At 42.9% G+C, this 21,612-nt stretch overlaps 3 protein-coding genes across 4 annotated transcripts; all 3 read left to right on the top strand.

Annotated features, from left to right (window-relative positions):
* Nucleotides 1–1,642: 1,642 nt before the first annotated feature.
* Nucleotides 1,643–3,470, top strand: LOC117464095 (uncharacterized). The gene is made up of 5 exons (XM_034106637.2): nucleotides 1,643–1,692; nucleotides 1,793–2,491; nucleotides 2,610–2,741; nucleotides 2,824–2,864; nucleotides 2,952–3,470. The coding sequence occupies exons 1-5, from the start codon at nucleotides 1,653–1,655 to the stop codon at nucleotides 3,075–3,077; spliced, it is 1,038 nt and encodes a 345-aa protein (XP_033962528.1). The 5' UTR covers nucleotides 1,643–1,652; the 3' UTR covers nucleotides 3,078–3,470.
* A 5,633-nt stretch (nucleotides 3,471–9,103) lies between these two features.
* LOC117463961 (uncharacterized) lies at nucleotides 9,104–10,940 on the top strand. The gene is made up of 5 exons (XM_034106484.2): nucleotides 9,104–9,163; nucleotides 9,292–9,996; nucleotides 10,115–10,234; nucleotides 10,316–10,359; nucleotides 10,500–10,940. Exons 1-5 carry the CDS (start codon nucleotides 9,109–9,111, stop codon nucleotides 10,617–10,619), a joined length of 1,044 nt encoding a protein of 347 aa, XP_033962375.1. The 5' UTR covers nucleotides 9,104–9,108; the 3' UTR covers nucleotides 10,620–10,940.
* A 1,881-nt stretch (nucleotides 10,941–12,821) lies between these two features.
* On the top strand, nucleotides 12,822–14,706 carry LOC117463962 (uncharacterized). 2 transcript variants are annotated; one of them, XM_034106486.1, is made up of 6 exons: nucleotides 12,822–12,881; nucleotides 13,015–13,260; nucleotides 13,354–13,701; nucleotides 13,810–13,929; nucleotides 14,024–14,067; nucleotides 14,177–14,706. In XM_034106486.1, the coding sequence occupies exons 1-6, from the start codon at nucleotides 12,827–12,829 to the stop codon at nucleotides 14,294–14,296; spliced, it is 933 nt and encodes a 310-aa protein (XP_033962377.1). In that variant the 5' UTR covers nucleotides 12,822–12,826; the 3' UTR covers nucleotides 14,297–14,706. The 2 variants fall into 2 exon arrangements, with proteins under 2 accessions (XP_033962377.1, XP_033962376.1); XM_034106485.1 differs by having other exon boundaries at nucleotides 13,015–13,701.
* Nucleotides 14,707–21,612: the final 6,906 nt, after the last annotated feature.

Below are 21,612 nucleotides of genomic sequence, written 5' to 3'. Positions count from 1 at the left end.
ACCCTCTGAGCACACTCTCCAATCACAGAGCTTGAGGACTATCACAGCTTTGTCAAACAGAGCACATGGTGTAGTCCAAACGATAGCTGGGGATTCTGGGTAGTGTAGTGTCTTCTGCCATCCTTTACTCCTGGGAATGGACGCTCACATTACCTTTAAGGGCAGCCGACATAAACGAATGCCGTGCTTCCATGAGCGTCAAATCCCGACGCAGATGGGAATACATTGCAATCAGTTGAAAGCTATTTGCGTCCCTTTATGACGCTGAAGGAGCCTAGGAGCGTCACAATTTGACGCCACGGACACTGACCAAACGTCGCTATTGGACGCTTAGGGAGTGAGAGTGTGTTGTAAAGGGACATGGAAAAAAAAAAAAAAAAAAAACAGAGACAGAAACAGAAAAAAAAAAGTCAGGATAACGGGTTTGTATCTCGTGTGCACGAGAAAGTTTCTCTTATGGGAATTGCAAGTTGATTGTACTTTACTAAAATGGGGGGAAACCAACAGCTGTTTGGGCCACGACAATACATCTGTCAGTGTAAACTGCTATGCTCCAGAATTCGGTACAAATGTTCGCGTTAGCCAGCAAAACTATTTTCTAATTGTGGAATGAACACAGCTATAAGCCAGAGACTCAGATGTTGAAACACATTTACAAAAGTGAACAACTAGTGGGAACCAAAGCTAGGCTAACTAGCTTTGACTTTCCGAGTACAATGCACACTTAAAGACATAATGGCTGCTTATTTAAGTTTGTTTCGAAAATAAGGAGACAGTCCAATATAAAATAGGAATCAGTCCTCAGTTTTACCATGTTCCCATGTGCAGCAGATGCTAATGGGAAGCATAGGGTGGTACACGTATTTTTAAAACTTGACTTCCCAATTAACACATCATTGCCTTTGAATAAATAAAAGAAATTAGAGGGCCAAAATGCAACATGGAGTTATATATAATTTGCTCTCAGAAACACAAAAAGAAGTACAAAAACAGTGGCTCGGAGCATCTTGTTGCAAGTCTTCATGTGTGGTTTCCTCTAAATAAGATTTGAGATAATGGGTACGTAGGCTATTGTCCCATTAATAAAGGTTATTGCCAAATCTGACCAGGCCTCACTGGCATGATGGGTACAACTAAAAATATCAACCTATAACCACAGCCATTAACTGCAAGCATTCAACATTAACTTTAAAGTAGCACTAAAATGGGTTGAATCACCTCCCACACACTGCCTTTCAACTTCCTTAACAACACACATCCCCTAAATCTAATCTTGAAAGAAATCATACAAAGCGTAAAAGCATATCTAAATTGAACAAATAGAATGACATGGCTGAAAATTACAGCATATTGCTCCAAATAACCTCAAAACACAGTGCATGTTGTGAAAAGAACACAACACCAACCTCCACACATACATTTGAAAAGAAATTAATGCATATAATTTATTTTCAAATGTATGTGTGGAGGTTGGTGTTGTCACATTTACTGTCCTGCAACAAGGATTCGCACACCTATAGCCACCTGATCGGAACGTTTTGCAAAAGAACAAACCAGTGAGTTCAGCCAATCACAAACAGCCTTCGTCTCCTATAAGAGTAAAGAGAGCGTCCGTCAACACACAGGACAGAAACTGCAGAGCTTCAGGGAAGATGCTACTTTGGATTTGTCTTGTGCTTCTTGGTGAAATCTGTGAGTCTTTTACAACCTTTTTGACTTTTTCCGTGTGCATGAATTTAATTTGGATTGAAAAGACAGATTAATAATACTTTTATGCATTTCTCTTATGCAGGTCAGGTGCCAGCTGTAGGAAAAAACTCAAGTATGACTCAGGATAGTGGGATCATAACAGCTAACGTTGGGGAGAAAGTGACTTTGAAATGTAATTGCGAGGACGAATCTGTAACTTTCCATTCCTGGTACCAGCAAATCTTGGGAGGCAAACCTGTCATCATATCAACTCGAATGCGGAACTCAGATGCTACCATCTCCCCCGGGTATAAAGAAAGGTTTGGCGTCTTTGTAAATCATAATGGAGGCATCAACGATCTCACAATCAAAGATCTTCGCCTGTTGGATTCAGCAAGTTATTACTGTGGGGTTTTAGTATTCAACACAATTGAATTCGGAAAAGGAGCATTCCTTCATGTCAAAGCATCGAAGTCCAACATCAACGCGGTCGTCCATCAGCCGGCGTTGGAGCCACTTTGGGCGGGAGACTCTGTGATTTTGAGCTGTTCAGTGTATGCTACAGTATGTGAAGGGGAGCAGAGCCTCTACTGGTTCAAACATGGTGCGGCTCAGCCTGCAATCGTGTATCCCAGTGCCGGACAGTGTGAACATATCCTTAAAGGAGGGTATGGCATGAGAAATTGCACTTTAAAACTGGCTTTAAAGTCTGTCAGCTCTCCGGATGCAGGGATGTATTACTGTGCGCTGGCCTCCTGTGGGGAGATCGTGTTTGGAAATGGAACCAGAGTGGAGATTTTAAGTAAGTGATTTAAACTTATATTGCATATTTTGCAAAGAATATTGCCATTTTATATTCTATACCAAAATAGATCTACAAAAAAAGGCATATGACATGTTTTCTTCACAAAATGTGTTAGGAGATTCAACCAATCAACGATTTCTGCTGGTGTATTGCCTCAGTTTGGCATTGGCTGTTTCCATTATTGTGATCCTCGCCTTGGCTTACTTTATGTACAAGCTGAAAAAAAAGTCTTGCACCGTCTGCAAAGGTAGGACTTTCAGAATAAAAGCTCTTAAACATTGTTAGCTGATTTGACCTAGCTTGATCAGTTGTGTATTTTTGATTTTCAGAAACTGTTTCTCATCAGGCGTGTTCAGCTTCTGATACTTTGGTAGGTGAACATTAAAACTGACGCCACACATCTACTTTCTTCTAGGACTATATTTCACACATAATTTGTATTTGTTGTCACTAACAGAGCCAAGATGCAGACATTCTCCATTATGCTGCTCTGAGTCTGAACCGAACCAGAGAACGACCTCACCATGAAGACAACGTGGAAAGTGTTTGTGTCTACTCTAGAGTAAAAAGCAGGAAAGTTTAAACGACAAAACCATCTATTCTTCCTGTCAATCTATCACAAGAGAACTACACTTGACTATGTTCAGAATTAAATAATGTTGAACGTGTGAAATATGTTCTAAGATGCCATTTGCCAAGACTATAAATCCCTTTATACAAAGCAAGCTCATAAAAAAAAACGTTAGTCTATCTTCCTTTGCCAGAAACAGAAGCATTGGTTGCACCTTTCAATCTAAAGCCGCCCCTCTTCGTTTATTTTTCACTCCTACGGTAAAGGTGGTGTGAACAACAGAGTAGAAGTTTCCATCAGTGGAAACAACAGATCTAGCAGCGCATGCGCACAGGAAGACTGGCCTTTGTGCAACAATGACTTGTCAAAGATTGTATGTTAAAGAATGTTCACATACCTATAACTCCAAAGGTCCAGATATATGTCTTAGCTCATGTGAAGTCTGGTTTGATTGAAGCTTTCAAGTCATTCTATTAAACTTAGTTTTAGTCATCGGTCACAGCTAAGTTTCATAGTTTCATTTCCCCAAAACTCATCTGCCCAAGTTTGACCCCAAGACAGGCTTTTCTAGGAAATGTGTCAAAAATGTAATTTCCAGAACTCTTGTCGTTGATAGAGATACAAAAACATCGGTATTCTCAGATACAAATACTAAATAACAACATTTGCTTTTTCCCATTTGGCTGGGCAATATGGCTCCAAATACAAAGAGGATATTATGTAATACATTATATGCAGGATATATGATAGTGTCAGTCTGGATACAATGAACAGTATGTGAAATTGCAAACAATAAATAAAGAGCATCATAAATGAAAATAAGAATACTTGAGTAAATGATATATTTACAGTGTTATTGGTTCAAATGACCTAACTAGCATTTTCCACGTTTCAATTAAAGCATATTGTGTCTTTATCTTTACCAATGATATAACAACTGTCTGGAAAAAATAAATAAGATGTTTTTTTTGGCTAAAACGTGTCTTTTGGAATTGTACTGGTTTTATCTGATGAAAACACGTCTAAGACTAGAGAGAACGGTCAAGAACTAACATGCTAGATGCATCAAACAGTAATGGAAAGTCAAGAGGATGCTGTCTGATCTGAGTCCCTCCTCTTCACAACCTCAAACCACATCCATTTTGCACATTGTCATCTTAAGATAGTCTACTTATCTATTAAGATTACACTCTTCCTAAATATAACAAATTCATTTTGTGTCCAATTTCCAAAGATATCTCGGGAAACACGCCAAATGTTTTCAAATGAGTTTAGATCTTCATGAAAAATCGTTCTCACAGACTACATTAACACTGTAGGGGAAACTGACCATGTGATCATCAAGCGTCATCTCTGGCTATGTTTAGTTAGCCAATCAAACTGATGTAAAGATGTACCTTGCAAACGACCAATTAAAACCGTTTCTTCAGCTACGGTTAAGCCCGGTCCCTTTGAAGTGACTGAGGTGAGATATTTCCACTCTCATACACAACCAACATAACATGTCTGGAGCGAGTGAGAAACAGAAAGAAGATCTGCACACCTGTCAAATGGATATTTAGCTAAGTTAATGCTAAATGTAAAAACGCCACTGTGAAATATTCCCCTTTGGTGTTTGGAATGTGGTTACTTTGTAAATCAGACGCTCATAAAACTCTCAGTAACACTATGTCAAAGTCAATTGGACACAATTGTTACTGCTCCTTCAAGGTGTGGGAGCGAACAGCGGAGTGACCACATGACAACATGTGATTTATAAAAGACACGCTGCATGTGTGCCCACGCTAAGCGTATTCATGATGCCAGTATACTTCCCGGGTTGTTTACTGTAAATGCGCCGATTTCACTGCACATACCAAGACGGGCAACAATCTTTTTTTAGCCGTGTGTGGTCACCAATCAAACACGAGCTCTCAGTATACCCTGGTCGTGCATTTCTCTAGGACCCTATGCTTGCTTCGTCTTTGTGGTTTCGAACAGGAAGTCTCTGCAGTGTGTTCATGCACAGCATCCGCACTAAAGCCCAGACCCTTTTTCAGAAGATCAGAGGATTGTTTTAGAAATCAAACTAATAAATTAGTTTGATAAAGTACACCAATACTCTTGACAACTGTCCAATTGTCTTTTAAAAATCAGCCCGGTATTACAGTACACTGAGTATAAGTTACTGTCACCATCATCCTTTTGGGATAAACAATTGATATTGCTTACTCTTATAACAATTGTTTAAGCCACCTGTTGTCACACAATAAGTGTGGCTTGATATTGAGTAAGAAAAAGCCCCCCCCCCTTGCGTTGGAAAGTGACGACAGGAACCCTGACATAACGTCAACATAGGCCGAGTTGGGAGTGAGAATGTGTTGCTTAAACTACAGATGAACTATACACTTTTGCCTGGGAAGATTTCTTGATCGGAGCCTTGGTATTCTCAACCATCCTGGTGGTTTTTCTGGTGTATGCAGCATATAAGATGAACAACAGCAACAGCTGCCAATGTACAGGTGGGCCACCTGTCATTTTGTTCATTTGATAGAGTGTACTGTATGTAGCCTTATAACTAGTGGAGGGACGACCAGTTACATTTCATTTGAAGAATAAAGTCTACCAAATGAATTCAAGCTATCTACATGTTCTGATAGTGCATCCCACTTACTATGGATGCTGGAAACATTTAAGTGGTCTTGATGTTACAATATGAATTGGCTTTAGCTATGTGTGGTGGTTTATTTTCCACCATATGTCTTTTTACAGATTCAGGATGTTCAGCTGCTTTAACCCCAAATGTTCTGGAGAGTATTGTCAAGTATTGCACTACTACAACAATGCATATTTCAGCAACAAGGTAACTTATATTGGCTGAAAATAGCAACATCTTTGCAAATAAAAATGAAAAACATACTGCTTTCAGTAGCTGTTTGGCCTTTTCCATTACTGGAACTTATCAACCCATAACCTGGACTTTGGGTCTAAGTTCTTCCTCCAATTTGAACTGTTTTGACTTTTTGGAAAATGTAATATAACATTTTATCACCAGGATTATCAAGATCCAGACAACCTCCATTACGCAGCTTTGAAGGTCAACAGATCCACAAGACAGAGGGACACCGCACAAAGTGAATGCGTGTACTCCGGTGTAAGGCAGTAAAGCTAATGATATTTCATTTGCACTTTAAAGTGTCTATCAAGCTATTAAATGTCTTTATTTGTCAAATTAAACCTTAATATATTTGATGTAAAGTCTAGCCTTGCAATAAACTAATAAAACAAGTGCTCTCAATGGCGAGGTTCAACTTTATCATTAAGAGTGTGTACATGATAACAAAAAATTACCACGCCAATCTGTTTAACACCCTGTACTGACAAGGGGACACCCAAGTTATATCAAATGTTCAAGGCATCATTTAAGCCTTGACACTAGTACAATGAGCACACTGAGGGGTGAGTTGATGTCACGAGGCAGTAGCAGCACATTGTTTGTTTAGATTTGTTTGTTAAAAAAGATCTGTAAGGTGTTTCTTTGAGCCTCTGTGTAGTTGACACTCAGAAATTATCACTCAATCTACTCTGGTCACGTACTTCACTAGGACCCTCAGCTCCTTTTTGCGTTAGTGGTTTGAAACAGGAAGTCTCTGCAGTGTTCTCATGCACAGCAGCCGATGAGTATGACTCTTAAGGGCAGACTGTTTTAGTAGTACTTCAATTCATCTGTCTCAAAAGCCTTTGGGGTTTGATACAATCGTAAGTACAGAAGCAATATACAAACAACAACTTTGAACATTTATGTATATGCAGTCAATCGTGAAATAGTTTTTGTCTGTATCCTTTAGCACTGTAACTCTATTGCCAACAACCTTTGAAGGCAGCTTTACGGAGTAGCACTTTGCTGAACGATGTCATAAGCAACGTTACACTGCAAGCTAAAAATATCAGTTTTAGCCATGCTAATGACATGGCTCTAGATATGTCCATGTCGATTGGTCAAATGGTCCAACACTTTGATCTATCTCAACAACTATTGGACAGTTTGAAATTAGATGTAGTGCATGCACCCATCATGCCCACACGATGAATCCTACTGACTCTGGTAATAAAGTGATCTTTGCTACAGCACCACCATGACATTGACCTTTTTATTTTATTTTATGCAACAACAGGGAGGCGTGTGGTGCAGTGGGTTGTGAGTTGGTATTCGGATCAGGAGGTCACAGGTTCAAACCCCACTGCAGTCAGCATGTCATTGTGTCCCTGGGCAAGACACTTCACCCCAAATTGCTCCTCTGGGGATTGCCCACAGTATTGAGTATGTAAGTCGCTTTGGATAAAAGCGTCTAACAAGTGACATGTAATGTAACTCAAAAACACTAAAAATGGTTCTTATAAAGTCACATTTTGTCACATTAAAACGTAGTTGAAATACCATTTAGATTAGTACAACAAAACAATAGATGGAAAATTGCAAATGGCATTTTGAAACATCAGAAACCAACAATAGTAGTAGTAGTCAAAGTAGTAGTAGTCGAGGTGGTAGTAGTAATCAAGGTAGTAGTAGAAATAAAGAAAAATATGTCTAAGCTGGTAGGCAGGTTATACAAGTATTTACGTTTTCAGCAAAATTATCAACAGAACAGAAGGATTTGTTAAAAAATATTATGATGCATGTCAAAGTATATCAGCCTGACATAACATAACGTCAGTTCCTTGCCCTATGTTGAACATAATTAGACTTCACTTTACATCATTGATGGTGAAAGCTGTATGTATCCGTAGTTTATCCTCCCCAATTTCAAATATGATACCAAAAAAGAGCCTATAGGCACCGGAGTACTTTTCCCTGTACTTTTCCCGTTTAGTTCCGTTAGTACCCCGTATGTCACGTTCACACCAAAAAGAGTACTTAGTGCCGGGAACTGTTACCCCTATGTTTAGTATCTGCTAGAGAGGTGGTACCAAAAAAGTACCAATTTGTATTGGCTGGGCGAATTGCAAACCACGCCCTGTAAAACTCTGAAAAGTTTTTTGAAGCCGCCATTGACCATTAGCCCTGCGCATCAACTGAGAGAGAATAACGACTGGCAACACACACAAAAACAGCGGCATTCTGACGATTTACTCGGAAGGCTTCAGTAGAAGCTGCTGGGTTGTTTGCGGCCTGCCAGTAAACCCAAAGCAGAAGAAGATGCAGTGACGTCAGCGGCTCATTTGCGTAATCTTCCCTCAGGGAAAAGTACTCCGGTGTGAACGCGATTGGTACTCAGTGCCCTGGGCTACTAAGTGCCGGGGCTACTTAGTGCCGAGGCACTAAGTACTTGTGAAAGCGGCTATTGTGTTCTTAATATACCTTTTGTTGGGGAATAATTTGCTTAGGTATTTAACCTTTGACACAGTTCATCGTTTTCTCCTTTCACTGTCTCTTTTCCCATGGCATAGGTCTACGGCCTTGGGTATTGCTGCTATCTCTCTTATGGAGGGCAGCTTGGTCATAAACTGCAACAACAAAGCACCCATTAGATAGTTTATTGTCCAGGGACATCTAGAGGCCCTTCTTTTCTGGAACGTAGGTTCCCTGGCGCGTTCTTTTCTATGGACGAGAGCTTTAGTTGGATTCAGGGTCCATATTTGTTTGGTCTCGCTGATGAGGAATGTTGATTATTACACTCTGAACTAGTTAAAACCTCGATCTGCAGAAGAGATCTTCAGAATTGATTTGGCAACCGCAGTGTCACCTCATGGCGGCAGCACATGTCTTGTCACATGGCCGTAATTCCATAATAAACCATCAGTGTTTGCCATTAAAGTTCCAGCTCTCCCCATGTCTCTATGAGTTTCGTCTTCATTACTTCAGAAGTTTCCGTCACACCTTTCACCGAGTGAATCTTCTAAAGAACTAAACTTGATACTATAGATGGCAGTGAACATGTGATCAAGTTTTTTTTAAGTAGGAGGTACAATGTCACTTCAGGCTGGCCAATCAAACGCTGTCTTCTGTCTTAAGAGTGGAGAGAGTATCAAGATCATTTTCACTCAACTCAAGAATTCGCACAAGATGACGTCTCCAAAGTTGGTCTTATATCTGACGTGTTTGTTCTTGGAAAAAATCGGTGAGTTGTATTTTAATGCAGCTTTTTCTTTTCAGCAACTTTTCATTGAAATGCTTTCAATATGTTTTCATGTAAACTACAGTACTTGCTGAATTCATCCAATCTTATTAATTGTGTATTTATTTCAGCTCAGACGACTGATCTGAAACTATCTTCACGTGTTCGTCAAGATAAACGTTTTATATCAGCTAAGGTTGGAGAAAATGTGACTTTGCCATGCTTCTATAAAGCTGGTGATACAAGTTGGATTTACTGGTACAAACAAACTCTGGGACAGAAACTGAGGCTCATCTCTTCCGTCTATCTGTATGATGCAAGACCCACTTTTTATGATGAATTCAACAACAAGTCACACTTCACACTGGATAGAGGAAATGGTACAAATCGCCTGACAATTTCAAATGTGCACATTTCCGACTCAGCTACCTACTACTGCGCAATTTTCTCCAAATTTGTCTTCGATTTTGCGGAAGGCTCTTTTATCGATGTTAAGGGTTCAGGTTTAAACATCCCACCTTCAGTCCATCAGTCAGCATCTGAGATCATCCAGCCAGGAGACTCTGTGACTCTGAACTGTACAGTACACACTGGCAGCTGTGATGGAGAACACAGTGTTTACTGGTTCAAAAACTCTGAGGACTCTCCAGGACTCATTTACACCCGTGGAGGCAGGAATGATCAGTGTGAGAGGAAACCCAACACACAGACACACACCTGTGTGTACAACCTGCCAATGGAGAACCTGCATCCTTCTCATGCTGGGACCTACTACTGTGCTGTCGCCTCATGTGGACACATACTGTTTGGAGACGGGACCAAGCTCGACTTTGAAGGTAAACTATTTACTAGATTATTTAATGAAGATTAAGTGATGGCTAATTCCAAATCAAAGTTAACATACAAACAAAGACAAAAGCTGAACGTTCTGTTTGTGGTGTTTACTCTCTACAGGTGAGGTCGACTCTCTTGTGTATTTCTTGAGTGGATTTTGGGCAATTAACGCCATCCTGGTTGTTCTACTGGCTTTCATAATAAACAAGATGAAGAAAATGAACAGCTGCCAGTCAACAGGTAACTGGTAATGTTGTTCTTGTTTAATTTGATGTTGCAGAATATGGCTTTAGAATTAAAACTTATATTTCTGTTTTGCAGAGTCTTCAACAAGATTTCCAACTCCGTCCACAACAGATTCAGAGGTGAGTAAATCAAGTTCACTGGAAATAAAATGCTAAATTAACATTCAGAACCTTTTGTTGTACAATAAATTGTTTGCTGGAAATTATTATTGTCAAGATAAAAATAAGAATCAACTGGTATATATATATTGTGTTACCAGGGTTACCAGCGAGCAGAGAAGATCTACTATGGTGCTTTGGGTGTCAACCTGACAAACAGATCAGGAAGACAGAGGGAGCCGACCTGGAGTGAATGTGTGTATTACAGCGTAAAGCAGTAGAACAGGAAGTAGTACATTTGTACTTTTGAGTCAGACAATTTTTTCCTTTTTTATTCCTTCTCTGTGGTCTGCAGCCCAAAAAAAAGAGATCATTCTGTTCTTTGCTAATGTTTATTTTAAGGATAGTAACCAGAAGCCTATCTTTAGAAGCTAAGATGTATTGATGATGTAAAAGTCACTTATATGCTTTTAGGTTTAACATCATTTGATTATTTTTGATATCCTCCTTGTATTTTAACCAGATCCAACATGTATTTTTGTATTTGGAAGTTATTTCATTTATGATCAATACAAATCAATATTTGGAGCAATGTAGTATGTGTTTACTTGTCCAATCCAACAGCTTTTTTCTTTATTTGCTATTTAAGCTTACCTCAAGTGGCCATTCGGTGAACTGCAGTTTTTCTTTTCACTTCTGCATTAGCATACTTCTTCTGAACCGGTAGTTGCTGCTTGGCTATGACATACAATACAAAAAGTATGTGCAATGCAATTATACTGGGTAACAGCAAACAGCTTCACATTTAAAAGATTTCAGAGGTTTAATGTCATATGTAAACATATAGTTTCCATTTGTACTCACTCACAAAATCAATCTTAAAGGTCCCATATTATACTTTATTTGAACAATATATTATAGGGCCAAATCTATACACACATGTCTCTGAAGTCTTTTGCTCAAAATAACAAACAGATCACACATTATTGCCATGCCTCTATTTCAGCCCTGTTGCAAAAGTGCTGATTCTGGGTCTCGCCCTTTAAATGTAACCAAGCTGCTGGCCACGCCCCTTTGGAGCTGCTGCTGGCCACGCCCCTTTGGAGCGTCCGCATGCAAGCGGTGAGCTCTGTGAAAAGAATGCTGTCTACCAGCAGAAACTCAGCCAAACACTGTGGTGATTAAACGCCATATTTTGTTCCAAACCACATCAAGTATTATTGCTGAAACAGTATGGAGCTCAAACTTTATCTCTCTCACGGGTTTACCACAAGGACATCAGGACAGCGTTAGCTCTGAGTGTTAGCGATGCTTGCTAATGTATACACAGACCATATTACTTCCAGAACACGTTACGCATTTCCGATATGAGGTCAAGTCCGCAGCAAATCTGGATCAGCTCTGTTGTACCCCTGTTTTTAGAGATGTGAGTAAGGAGGAAAAGAGAGAGGATTGTATTTTCTGACACTTTGTGAGTCTCCTTACACACCGGGGACACATATTTATGTATAAAAGACATACAAAAGTGCATTTTGCATAATAGGTGACCTTTAATAAAGCTTGTATAATGTATGAGTAAATGAGAGGCCTGCTCACATGATTCATCTATTCTCTTGATTTAATGGGGTCTTTTAGTGCAGACAGGTAAAAGTAAAGCAGAGACACTTTTTCTGCTTCAAAGGGACGTCACAGTCGGTTGCTCTGGTTCAAAAGACACTACTCTCAGACCTTTTTTTGTAGTATCTATCTTAGTGCAGCAGCTTTTGTGGTTTTTAGCAGGATGTAAATGTGTTGGCAATCTTATATACAGTAGATGCTCCTTAATCCAAAAACCACTTGCAGTAACATTACATAAGAAGAATATGTATCAGGTCAGCTTTAACAATACTTAAACTACAAATATTTGTTTAGTTCTTTTTTTTACTTTTTTATATTGCTGAATAAAGGTATTTAAAAGTGTTTGAATCCTTTAATCTCGGATGTAAAATCAATTCTTACTTTTTCACAGCAAAATGATCCTTAAGACCTTGGCCTTTAGTAATAGGCCTATTGTAGAAATGTTTTTTCTTTTTTGAACAACTTCACTAAACCCGGAATGATTTACATTAGATTATTACAACATTGTTTTATTGACTAGCCAAGGCATATGTTCCACAAACTTTTGACCCATGTAGATACAGGGACAGTATATGAGAATAATTTTTGAAACTTTACACTGACATATGCATAAACATTTTATTACAGTTTATTCTCCCTACTTTTAAATATAGCACAAGATAAAGAGCCATTGCGTCCTTCATGTACCTTTCACCAAATGAATCTTCTCAATAACTAACCTTGATACTATAAATGGCAGTGAACATGTGATCAAGTTTTTTAAGTAGGAGGTACAAAGTCACTTCAGGCTGGCCAATCAAACGCTGTCTTCTGTCTTAAGAGTGGAGAGAGTATCGAGATCATTTTCACTGAACTCAAGAATTCGAACAAGATGACGTCTCCAAAGTTGGTCTTATATCTGATGTGTTTGTTCTTGGGAAAGATCGGTGAGTTGTATTTTTATGCCGCTCACCTTTTTAGCTACTTTTCATTTAAATGCTTTTAATATTTTTCTATTTAAACAATGTGCTGAAATAATCTATTGTAATTATTAAAGTATGTCTTTCACTCTAATTTCAGCTCTGACGACTAATCGGAAAATATCTTCAAGTGTTCAACAAGAGAAACGTTTTATATCTGCTAATGCTGGAGGAAATGTGACTTTGCCATGCTACATTGAAGATGATGATACAAATTGGCTTTACTGGTTCAAACTAACTTTGGGACAGAAACCGAGGATCATTTCTAACGCCTATAAGTATTACGCAAAACCCACTTTTTATCATGAATTCAACAAGTCACGCTTCACACTTGCTCACGGAAAAAGTACAAATCACTTGACAATTTTAAATTTGCACATTTCAGACTCAGCTACTTACTACTGTGCATCTGCCGTTCAATATGTGTTGAATTTTTCAGAAGGCATTACAATCAGTGTCAAAGGTTCAGGTTTGAACCCCCCACCTTCGGGGGCCTCTGAGATCATCCAGTCAGGAGACTCTGTGACTCTGAACTGTACAGTACACACTGGCAGCTGTGATGGAGAACACAGTGTTTACTGGTTCAAAAACTCTGAGGACTCTCCAGGACTCCTTTACATCCGTGGAGGCAGTCAGTGTGAGAGGAAACCCAACACACATACACACACCTGTGAATACAACCTGCCAATGGAGAGCCTGAATCCTTCTCATGCTGGGACCTACTACTGTGCTGTTGCCTCATGTGGACACATACTGTTTGGAAACGGGACCAAGCTGGACTTTGAGGGTAAGCAAATCTCTAAATGATTTAATGAAAAGTAATGTATGTCTAATTCCCAATCACACACTTTAAACACAAAGATAACCCTCTGTTTTTGGTGTTTACTCTCTACAGATGAGGTCGACTCTCTTGTGTATTTCTTAAGTGGAGCTTTAGCGTTCAACTCCATTCTGGTCGTTTTACTGGCTTTCTTAGTGCACAAGATGAAAAAGAGAAACAACTGTCAATCAACAGGTAACTTGTACTTATTGTTTGTGTCTGAAAGCTTGTTTGCATCCAATGAAACCTTTGGAGGAATATAAATTCTGTCTTTCAAATGTCTTTCCAGTGTCCGAAGTAAGATTATCAACTCCCTCTACTGCAAATGCAGAGGTGAAATTTATCTCAATAAATTCAATTTTTTTATCGATTCAACTTTTAATTCTATTCAATATCTTTATATCTTCTATCTTTATATTTATATTTATTATTTTGTCACCAGGGGTACCGCGATGCAAACTGCCTCCATTATGCTGCTTTAAGTGTCAATGTGCCCAGCAGATCAAGACGACAGAGGAACATCAACAACAATGAATGTGTGTACTCTGGTGTTCAGCTGTAGACCTGCTACACATTACTTGTGTTGATTTAAAATAAGATTCAGAAGTAGATTAAGAGATAAAAGTATTTTCCTTGCGGTCTGTGCTACAAAATTGCAGCCATTCCTAATTTAGTTCAAATTTGGTACAAATTTGTAGATGATGTTAGACTTTTTTTAAGTTTCCTTAACCTTAGCCAAAATAACTTGTCATAACATATCTTTTTTAAATCATCTTTTAGTTTCATGTAGTCATATTTTGTAGAAAACTAAAATGTTGTGCTTTATATGCTTTTTTCTGTCCATTGTATGTCATATCATGATCAAAAAGGGCTAATTTATTAAATGGACTCTTTAATCTTGAGACAGTATGTTATATGCATATGTGTTCACTTCTTCATATGGCGATATCTCTGTTTTTGACAATCTTCAGATCTCTTTTTATACATTTTTAGCTTGTTCAATACTATGACAAAATAAAAAAAGGTGTGTTTTTCACAAAAGTGTGGAGATCAGATTTTCCTTTACTGATCTATACTCCTATGGACATTTAAGATAGAGTATGGCATTAAGACTAAATAGTTTGGTTATGCAGCAGATTGACCGACGAAGCATGAACTAAAGAAAAGGACTTAAATACAATCTAATCAAACGCGGGGATCAGGGACACTTGGAGAGAAAGTCCGGTTGCTGCAGGGTTAATGGGGGACAGGTGAAACTAATAAGGTCAATCAAAACAGGTGGGAAAACTCTTGGAACAGGAAATCAGCTGATTGGTTTAATTTAGTACAAAAATAATCCATGCTTTTGTATGACTTAACTAGTGGCCTATGTTTAGCAGTTCAGATTCATTGATATTGTAAAAGTAAAAAAAATGGTTTTAGGCCTTAGATGATATATTTCTTTATCCTCATTGTTTGGGTTTTTACAATTGTATTATTTTTGCATGTTGAATTTATGTTGTTTATGATAAGATAAAGAACCAGCACCTTACCGTGGTAGAGAGGTTTGTGTGCCCTGATGAACCTGGGGGCTGTGTTGTCTGGAACCTTGTGTTCCTGGTAGGGTCTCCCATGGCAAATTGGTCTCAGGCAAGGGGCCAGACTAAGATTGGTTCAAAAGACCTCATGAAAGAAACAACAAGAATTGAGGATACCCGGCCCGGAGGAAGCCCGGGGTCCCCTTCTGGAGCCAGGCCCAGAAGGAGGACTCGTCAGCGAGCGTCTGGTGGCCGGGCTTGCCACGGAGCCCGGCCGGGCCCAGCCCGAAAAGGCAACGTGGGCAACACCTCCGCTTCTCCGTCCCGCGGGCCCACCACCTACGGGAAACATCGATGGGGTCGGGTGCGCTGCCAGAAGGGTGGCAGTGAAAGTGGAGGGTCTCGACGGACCAGACCCGGGCGGCAGAAGCTGGCTTTGGGGACGTGGAACGTCACCTCTCTGGGGGGGAAGGAGCCGGAGCTTGTGCGGGAGGTGGAGCGGTACCAGTTGGATCTGGTTGGGCTCACCTCTACGCACAGTGTCGGCTCTGGAACCTTACTTCTGGATAGGGGGTGGACTCTATTCTTCTCCGGAGTTGCTCAAGGTGTGAGGCGCCGGGCGGGTGTGGGGATACTCACAAGTCCCCGGTTAGGTGCTTCGTTGTTGGAGTTTACCCCAGTGGACGAGAGGGTCGCCTCCCTACGCCTGTGGGTTATGGGGGGGAAAACTCTGACTGTTGTGTGTGCTTATGCACCCAACAGCAGTTCAGAGTATTCTGCCTTCTTGGAGACCCTGGAAAGAGTCCTGTGTGGGGCTCCTGAAGGGGACTCCTTAGTCTTGCTGGGAGACTTCAACGCACATGTGGGCAATGATGGAGACACTTGGAGGGGCGTGATTGGGAGGAACGGCCCCCCTGATCTGAACCGGAGTGGTGGTTTGTTACTGGACTTCTGTGCTAGTCATGGATTGGCCATAACAAACACCATGTTCGAACATAAGGATGCTCATAAGTGTACGTGGTACCAGAGCACCCTAGGCAGAAGGTCCATGATCGATTTCGTTATCGTATCATCGGACCTGAGGCCGTATGTTTTGGACACTCGGGTAAAGAGAGGGGCGGAGTTGTCAACTGATCACCATCTGGTGGTGAGTTGGGTCGAGTGGCGGGGGAAGCCTCTGGATAGACCTGGTAAGCCCAAACGTGTAGTTCGGGTGAACTGGGAACGTCTGGAGGAGGCCCAAGTTCAGGAGGCCTTCAACTCACACCTCCGGCGGAGCTTTTCGGGCATTCCTGTGGAGGTTGGGGACATTGAACCAGAGTGGTCGGTGTTCAAAGCCTCTATTGCCGAAGCCGCGGTGGGGAGCTGTGGTCTCAAGGTCCTAGGTGCCTCAAGGGGCGGTAACCCTCGAACCTCCTGGTGGACACCGGTGGTCAGGGAAGCCGTCCGACTGAAGAAGGAGGCCTTCAGGGATTTGTTATCCCGGGGGACTCCCGAGGCAGTTGCAAGGTACCGACAGGCCCGAAGGGCAGCAGCCTCATCCGTGGCCGAGGCAAAGCAGCGGGTGTGGGAGAAGTTTGGAGAAGACATGGAGAAGGACTTTCGGGCGGCACCAAAGTTGTTCTGGAAAACTGTCCGACACCTCAGGAGGGGGAAGCAGGGAACCATCCAAGCTGTGTACAGTAAGGATGGGACGTTGTTGACCTCAACTGATGGAGTGTTGGGGCGTTGGAAGGAACACTTTGAGGAACTCCTGAACCCGACAACTCCGCCCTCTATGTTAGAGGCAGAGCTGGAGTATGACGGGGGATCAACACCAATCTCCCGGTGGGAGGTCACTGAGGTCGTTAAACAACTCCACAGTGGCAAAGCCCCGGGGGTGGATGAGATCCGCCCGGAAATGCTGAAGGCTCTGGGTGTTGAGGGACTGTCATGGTTGACACGTCTCATCAACGTTGCGTGGAAGTCGGAAACAGTGCCGAAGGAGTGGCAGACCGGGGTGGTGGTCCCCCTTTTCAAAAAGGGGGATCAGAGGGTGTGTGCCAATTACAGAGGCATCACACTACTCAGCCTCCCCGGGAAAGTTTACTCCAAGGTACTTGAAAGGAGGGTCAGGCCGATTGTCGAACCTCAGATTGAGGAGGAACAATGCGGATTCCGTCCTGGTCGTGGAACGACGGATCAGCTTTTTACTCTCGCAAGGATCCTGGAGGGGGCCTGGGAGTACGCTTATCCGGTCTACATGTGTTTTGTAGACTTGGAGAAGGCGTATGACCGGGTTCCCAGGGAGTTACTGTGGGAGGTGCTGCGGGAGTATGGGGTGAGGGGGTCTCTACTCAGGGCCATCCAATCTCTGTACTCCCAAAGCGAGAGCTGTGTCCGGGTCCTCGGCAGTAAGTCGGACCCATTTCCGGTGAGGGTTGGCCTCCGCCAGGGCTGCGCTTTGTCACCAATCCTGTTTGTAATATACATGGATCCGATTTCGAGGCGTAGTCGTGGGGGGGGGGGTCTGCAGTTCGGTGGAGTAAGGATTGCACCACTGCTTTTTGCAGATGATGTGGTTCTGATGGCTTCATCGGTCTGCGACCTTCAGCACTCACTGGATCGGTTCGCAACCGAGTGTGAAGCGGCTGGGATGAGGATCAGCACCTCCAAATCTGAGGCCATGGTTCTCAGCAGGAAACCGATGGACTGTCCACTCCAAGTAGGGAATGAGTCCTTACCCCAAGTGAAGGAGTTCAAGTATCTCGGGGTCTTGTTCTCGAGTGAGGGAACAATGGAGCGTGAGATGGGCCGGAGAATCGGAGCAGCGGGAGCGGTATTGCAGTCGCTTTACCGCACCGTTGTGACGAAAAGGGAGCTGAGTCAGAAGGCAAAGCTCTCTGTCTACCGGGCCATTTTCGTTCCTACCCTCACCTATGATCATGAAGGATGGGTCATGACCGAAAGAACGAGATCGCGGATACAAGCGGCCGAGATGGGTTTCCTCCGCCGGGTGGCTGGTGTCTCCCTTAGAGATAAGGTGAGAAGTTCGGTCATCAGGGAGGGACTCGGAGTTGAGCCGCTCCTCCTTCGCGTCGAAAGAAGCCAGTTGAGGTGGTTCGGGCACCTAGTTAGGATGCCACCTGGGCGCCTCCCTAGGGAGGTGTTCCAGGCACGTCCAGCTGGGAAGAGACCAAGGGGTAGACCTAGGACCAGGTGGAGGGATTATATCTCTTCGCTGGCCTGGGAGCGCCTTGGGATCCCCCAGTCAGAGCTGGTTGATGTCGCCAGGGAAAAGAAAGTTTGGGGCTCTCTGCTGGAACTGCTACCCCCGCGACCCGACCACGGATAAGCGGGAGAAGATGGATGGATGGATGGATGATAAGATAAACAAGACAATTGGGATAAATGCAGTATGATGGCACCTAGTTGCACGTGGTTGTTGAAATCACCCACCTTGATGATAAGAGATGAATCTCAACTGTTATGGTTTAATGGCAGAAAAAAAGTGATGAACAATCATGTCCTTCAAGTTTCAAATTAATTATTTTTTATAACAAAAACTGTCCCCAGCATTATCCTTCCTGAACGGAGACCAGCAACTCTGAGCCTTAATATGATTTAAATGGCTAAGTTATTTGATAATTTACCCCTGTACGGTTGGCAATAAGAGGGATATGAACTATAGTGACCGAATTGTGTTTTCTACCAAACAAGTTGTGTTCTGCTGTAAAGTTGGGAATTTTAACATAATAATAATTCATTTATTTTATATAGGCACTTTTCAAGGCTCTCAAGGTTGCCGTACAAACACATAAAAAACAAGATACACAATAGATAACACCAGCATAAACATAAACAAGACAATGACAATGCAGTATATAAATCAATGAAATAACCAAATAAATAAAAACAGAGGATATGTGATGGATAATGATCAGGGTGGATATGCGAGTATGAAGAGATATGTTTTGAGGCGTGATTTGAAAATGGGGAGAGAGTCAGTGTTGCAGATGTCAGGTGGGATGGAGTTCCAGAGGCGGGGTGAAGAGCGGCTGAAGGCTCGGTGCAGTGAGGTTGAGGGAAGCAGAAGATCTGAGTGTGTGGATGGGTGTGTTGATGTGCAGGAGGTCGGAGAGGTACAGAGGAGTGAGGTTATGGAGAGCAGAATCTTAAAAACTATACAGGATTTGACGGGGAGCCAGTGAAGTTGCTGAAGAACAGGAGTGATGTGGTTAATGGAGGGGGTTCTGGTGATGATGTGGTTGGCAGAGTTCTGAACCAGTTGAAGTCTGTGGATGGATTTGAGAAGGAGACCAAAGAGAAGGGAGTTGCAGTAGTCGATGCGGGAAGTGACCAGGGTGAACAAGAATGGCGGTGGTCTTAGGGTTAATGTAAGGGTTTAGCCAGCATGCTGATGTTTTTGTTATTGTTCCTGTTCTCATTGTGTTTCTCTCATTTCAGTCTCAGCTTTCCTGCCCTTGATTGAACTCCACCTGCTTCCCTTCCCTAATTAGCCTCACCTGTGCCCCATTATCATCTCTCCCTCTGTCTATTTAGTCTGCATCCACAGTCCCTTCAGTGCCAGTTCGTCTTTGTTATTCCTAGCGTTCCAGCAGTGTTTTTCTAGTATCTGATTCCCGTGTACCGAACCTTGGATATAAAGACCTTTTTGCATCCTAATCCTCTGTCTCCGAGTCGTGCTATTGAGTCCTCCACTTGTGTTCATTCAGTCGTTACAGTACGAACTGGCCAGAACCATGGACTCAGCCGACTCTGAGAATTTGCGGTCTGCTATTCGATCCCAGGGGGCTCGTCTTAACCTACAAGATGAACAACTTACCGCTGTCTGCCAGGGAGTACGAGAATTGTCGGATCGGCAGGAGGGTTTCCAGTCATCCATCGGCAGCAAGGTTTGCCAGCTGGCAGATCAGATCCAGCAGCTGGTGGCACATCTCAATCCACAACGCTCTGCTACTCCGCTTCCAGCGTCGGATCCGGCTACAGCTCCCGGTCCTGTTCCTGCCACCATGCCGACACCGCTGCCTTCGGTTCCTCACCTCTCCAGACCAGAGCGTTTTTCCGGAGACTCGGATAACTGTCGTGCGTTCCTGGTCCAGTGTGGGTTGCACTTCGAGCTGCAAGCCGCTTCCTTCCAGTCTGAACGGGCTAAGGTAGCCTACATCGTTTCCCACCTCACCGGCAGAGCGGAGGCGTGGGCTACGGCGGAGTGGGCTCGAGATTCCCCAGTCTGTAATTCCCTGAGAGGTTTTACAGAGACTTTAAGCAAAGTATTTGATCACACAACTCCAGGCAGGGAAGCAGCGAGAGCTCTAATGGATTTACACCAGAGAGGGAGACGTGTCTCCGACTACGCCGTGGAGTTCCGCACTTTGTCTGCAGACAGCGGCTGGAATGATTCATCCCTCTTCGACGCTTTTCGCCATGGACTGTCTGGCCTCATCAAGGACCAGTTGGCTCCTCTAGAGCTTCCCTCTGACCTGGATAGTTTCATTGCTATGGCAATAAGAATTGACACTCGCCTCGTAGAGAGAGAAAGGGAGAAGTCGAGAGCTGTGTTTTCTCCGCCAGGCCAGAGAGGGCAGTCTCAGGCCAGTCCTTTTTTCTCCAAGCAGCGTTTCCAGACGACCGACTCTCCAGCGCCGCCTACTGCCCAGGAGGAACCCATGCAGTTGGGAAGAGCAAAGCTGACTCCTGAGGAGCGCCAGCGCCGCCTACGGGAGGGGAGGTGCATTTACTGCTCACAGAGGGGTCACTTTGTAGCCAGATGCCCAGTAAAAGACCAGGCTCATCAGTAAGTAGGAGGGTCCTGGTGAGTCGAACTGTTTCTTTTAGTCCCTCTCGTACTCTCACCTCTGCTCAGCTAATTACTCCTACTCAGACTTTGTCGCATGCTGCTCTAATTGACTCCGGAGCAGATGAGAGTTTCATTGATTGGAGATTAGCCAAGAGACTTGGACTTAATTTTGTTCCCCTGTTGAGGCCTCTTGTAGCAGAGGCTCTGGATGGACGTTTATTGTGCCGAGTCACTCACCGTACTCGGCCCCTTAAACTAATCATCGCTAACGGCCACACTGAATCCCTGAGTTTTCATCTTTTTAACTCTCCTTCACACCCTCTTATTTTGGGCTACCCATGGCTGGTAAAACACAATCCCCACATGGACTGGTCCACCGGGAGAGTTTTGGGTTGGCATAAGGATTGTTTGGCCACATGTTTCCCTTCTGCTCCTGCTCCAGAGAGAGCTCTGCCCTCCACCCATGTGACTGTTGCCCTAACTACTGCTGTCTCTACCCCTCTCCAAGCTGCAGCAGACTCTGATTCTCCGGATCTTAGCAGGGTGCCCACCTGTTACCGG

Source organism: Pseudochaenichthys georgianus, chromosome 18 (genome assembly GCF_902827115.2).
Source record: "Pseudochaenichthys georgianus chromosome 18, fPseGeo1.2, whole genome shotgun sequence".
In the NCBI taxonomy this organism is placed as follows: domain Eukaryota; kingdom Metazoa; phylum Chordata; class Actinopteri; order Perciformes; family Channichthyidae; genus Pseudochaenichthys; species Pseudochaenichthys georgianus.
The sequence above is the reverse complement of the archived record's forward strand: the minus strand, read 5'-3'. Positions and strand labels throughout refer to the sequence as shown.

Coding starts and splice junctions, on each gene's coding strand:
- LOC117464095 (XM_034106637.2), top strand. CDS start 1,653: ATGCTACTTTGGATTTGTCTTGTGCTTCTTGGTGAAATCT. Junction 1,693..1,792: donor TGTGCTTCTTGGTGAAATCT/GTGAGTCTTTTA, acceptor TCTCTTATGCAG/GTCAGGTGCCAGCTGTAGGA. Junction 2,742..2,823: donor GTCTTGCACCGTCTGCAAAG/GTAGGACTTTCA, acceptor TTTGATTTTCAG/AAACTGTTTCTCATCAGGCG.
- LOC117463961 (XM_034106484.2), top strand. CDS start 9,109: ATGACGTCTCCAAAGTTGGTCTTATATCTGACGTGTTTGTTCTTGGAA. Junction 9,164..9,291: donor TTTGTTCTTGGAAAAAATCG/GTGAGTTGTATT, acceptor TATTTATTTCAG/CTCAGACGACTGATCTGAAA. Junction 10,235..10,315: donor GAACAGCTGCCAGTCAACAG/GTAACTGGTAAT, acceptor TCTGTTTTGCAG/AGTCTTCAACAAGATTTCCA.
- LOC117463962 (XM_034106485.1), top strand. CDS start 12,827: ATGACGTCTCCAAAGTTGGTCTTATATCTGATGTGTTTGTTCTTGGGA. Junction 12,882..13,014: donor TTTGTTCTTGGGAAAGATCG/GTGAGTTGTATT, acceptor CTCTAATTTCAG/CTCTGACGACTAATCGGAAA. Junction 13,930..14,023: donor AAACAACTGTCAATCAACAG/GTAACTTGTACT, acceptor ATGTCTTTCCAG/TGTCCGAAGTAAGATTATCA.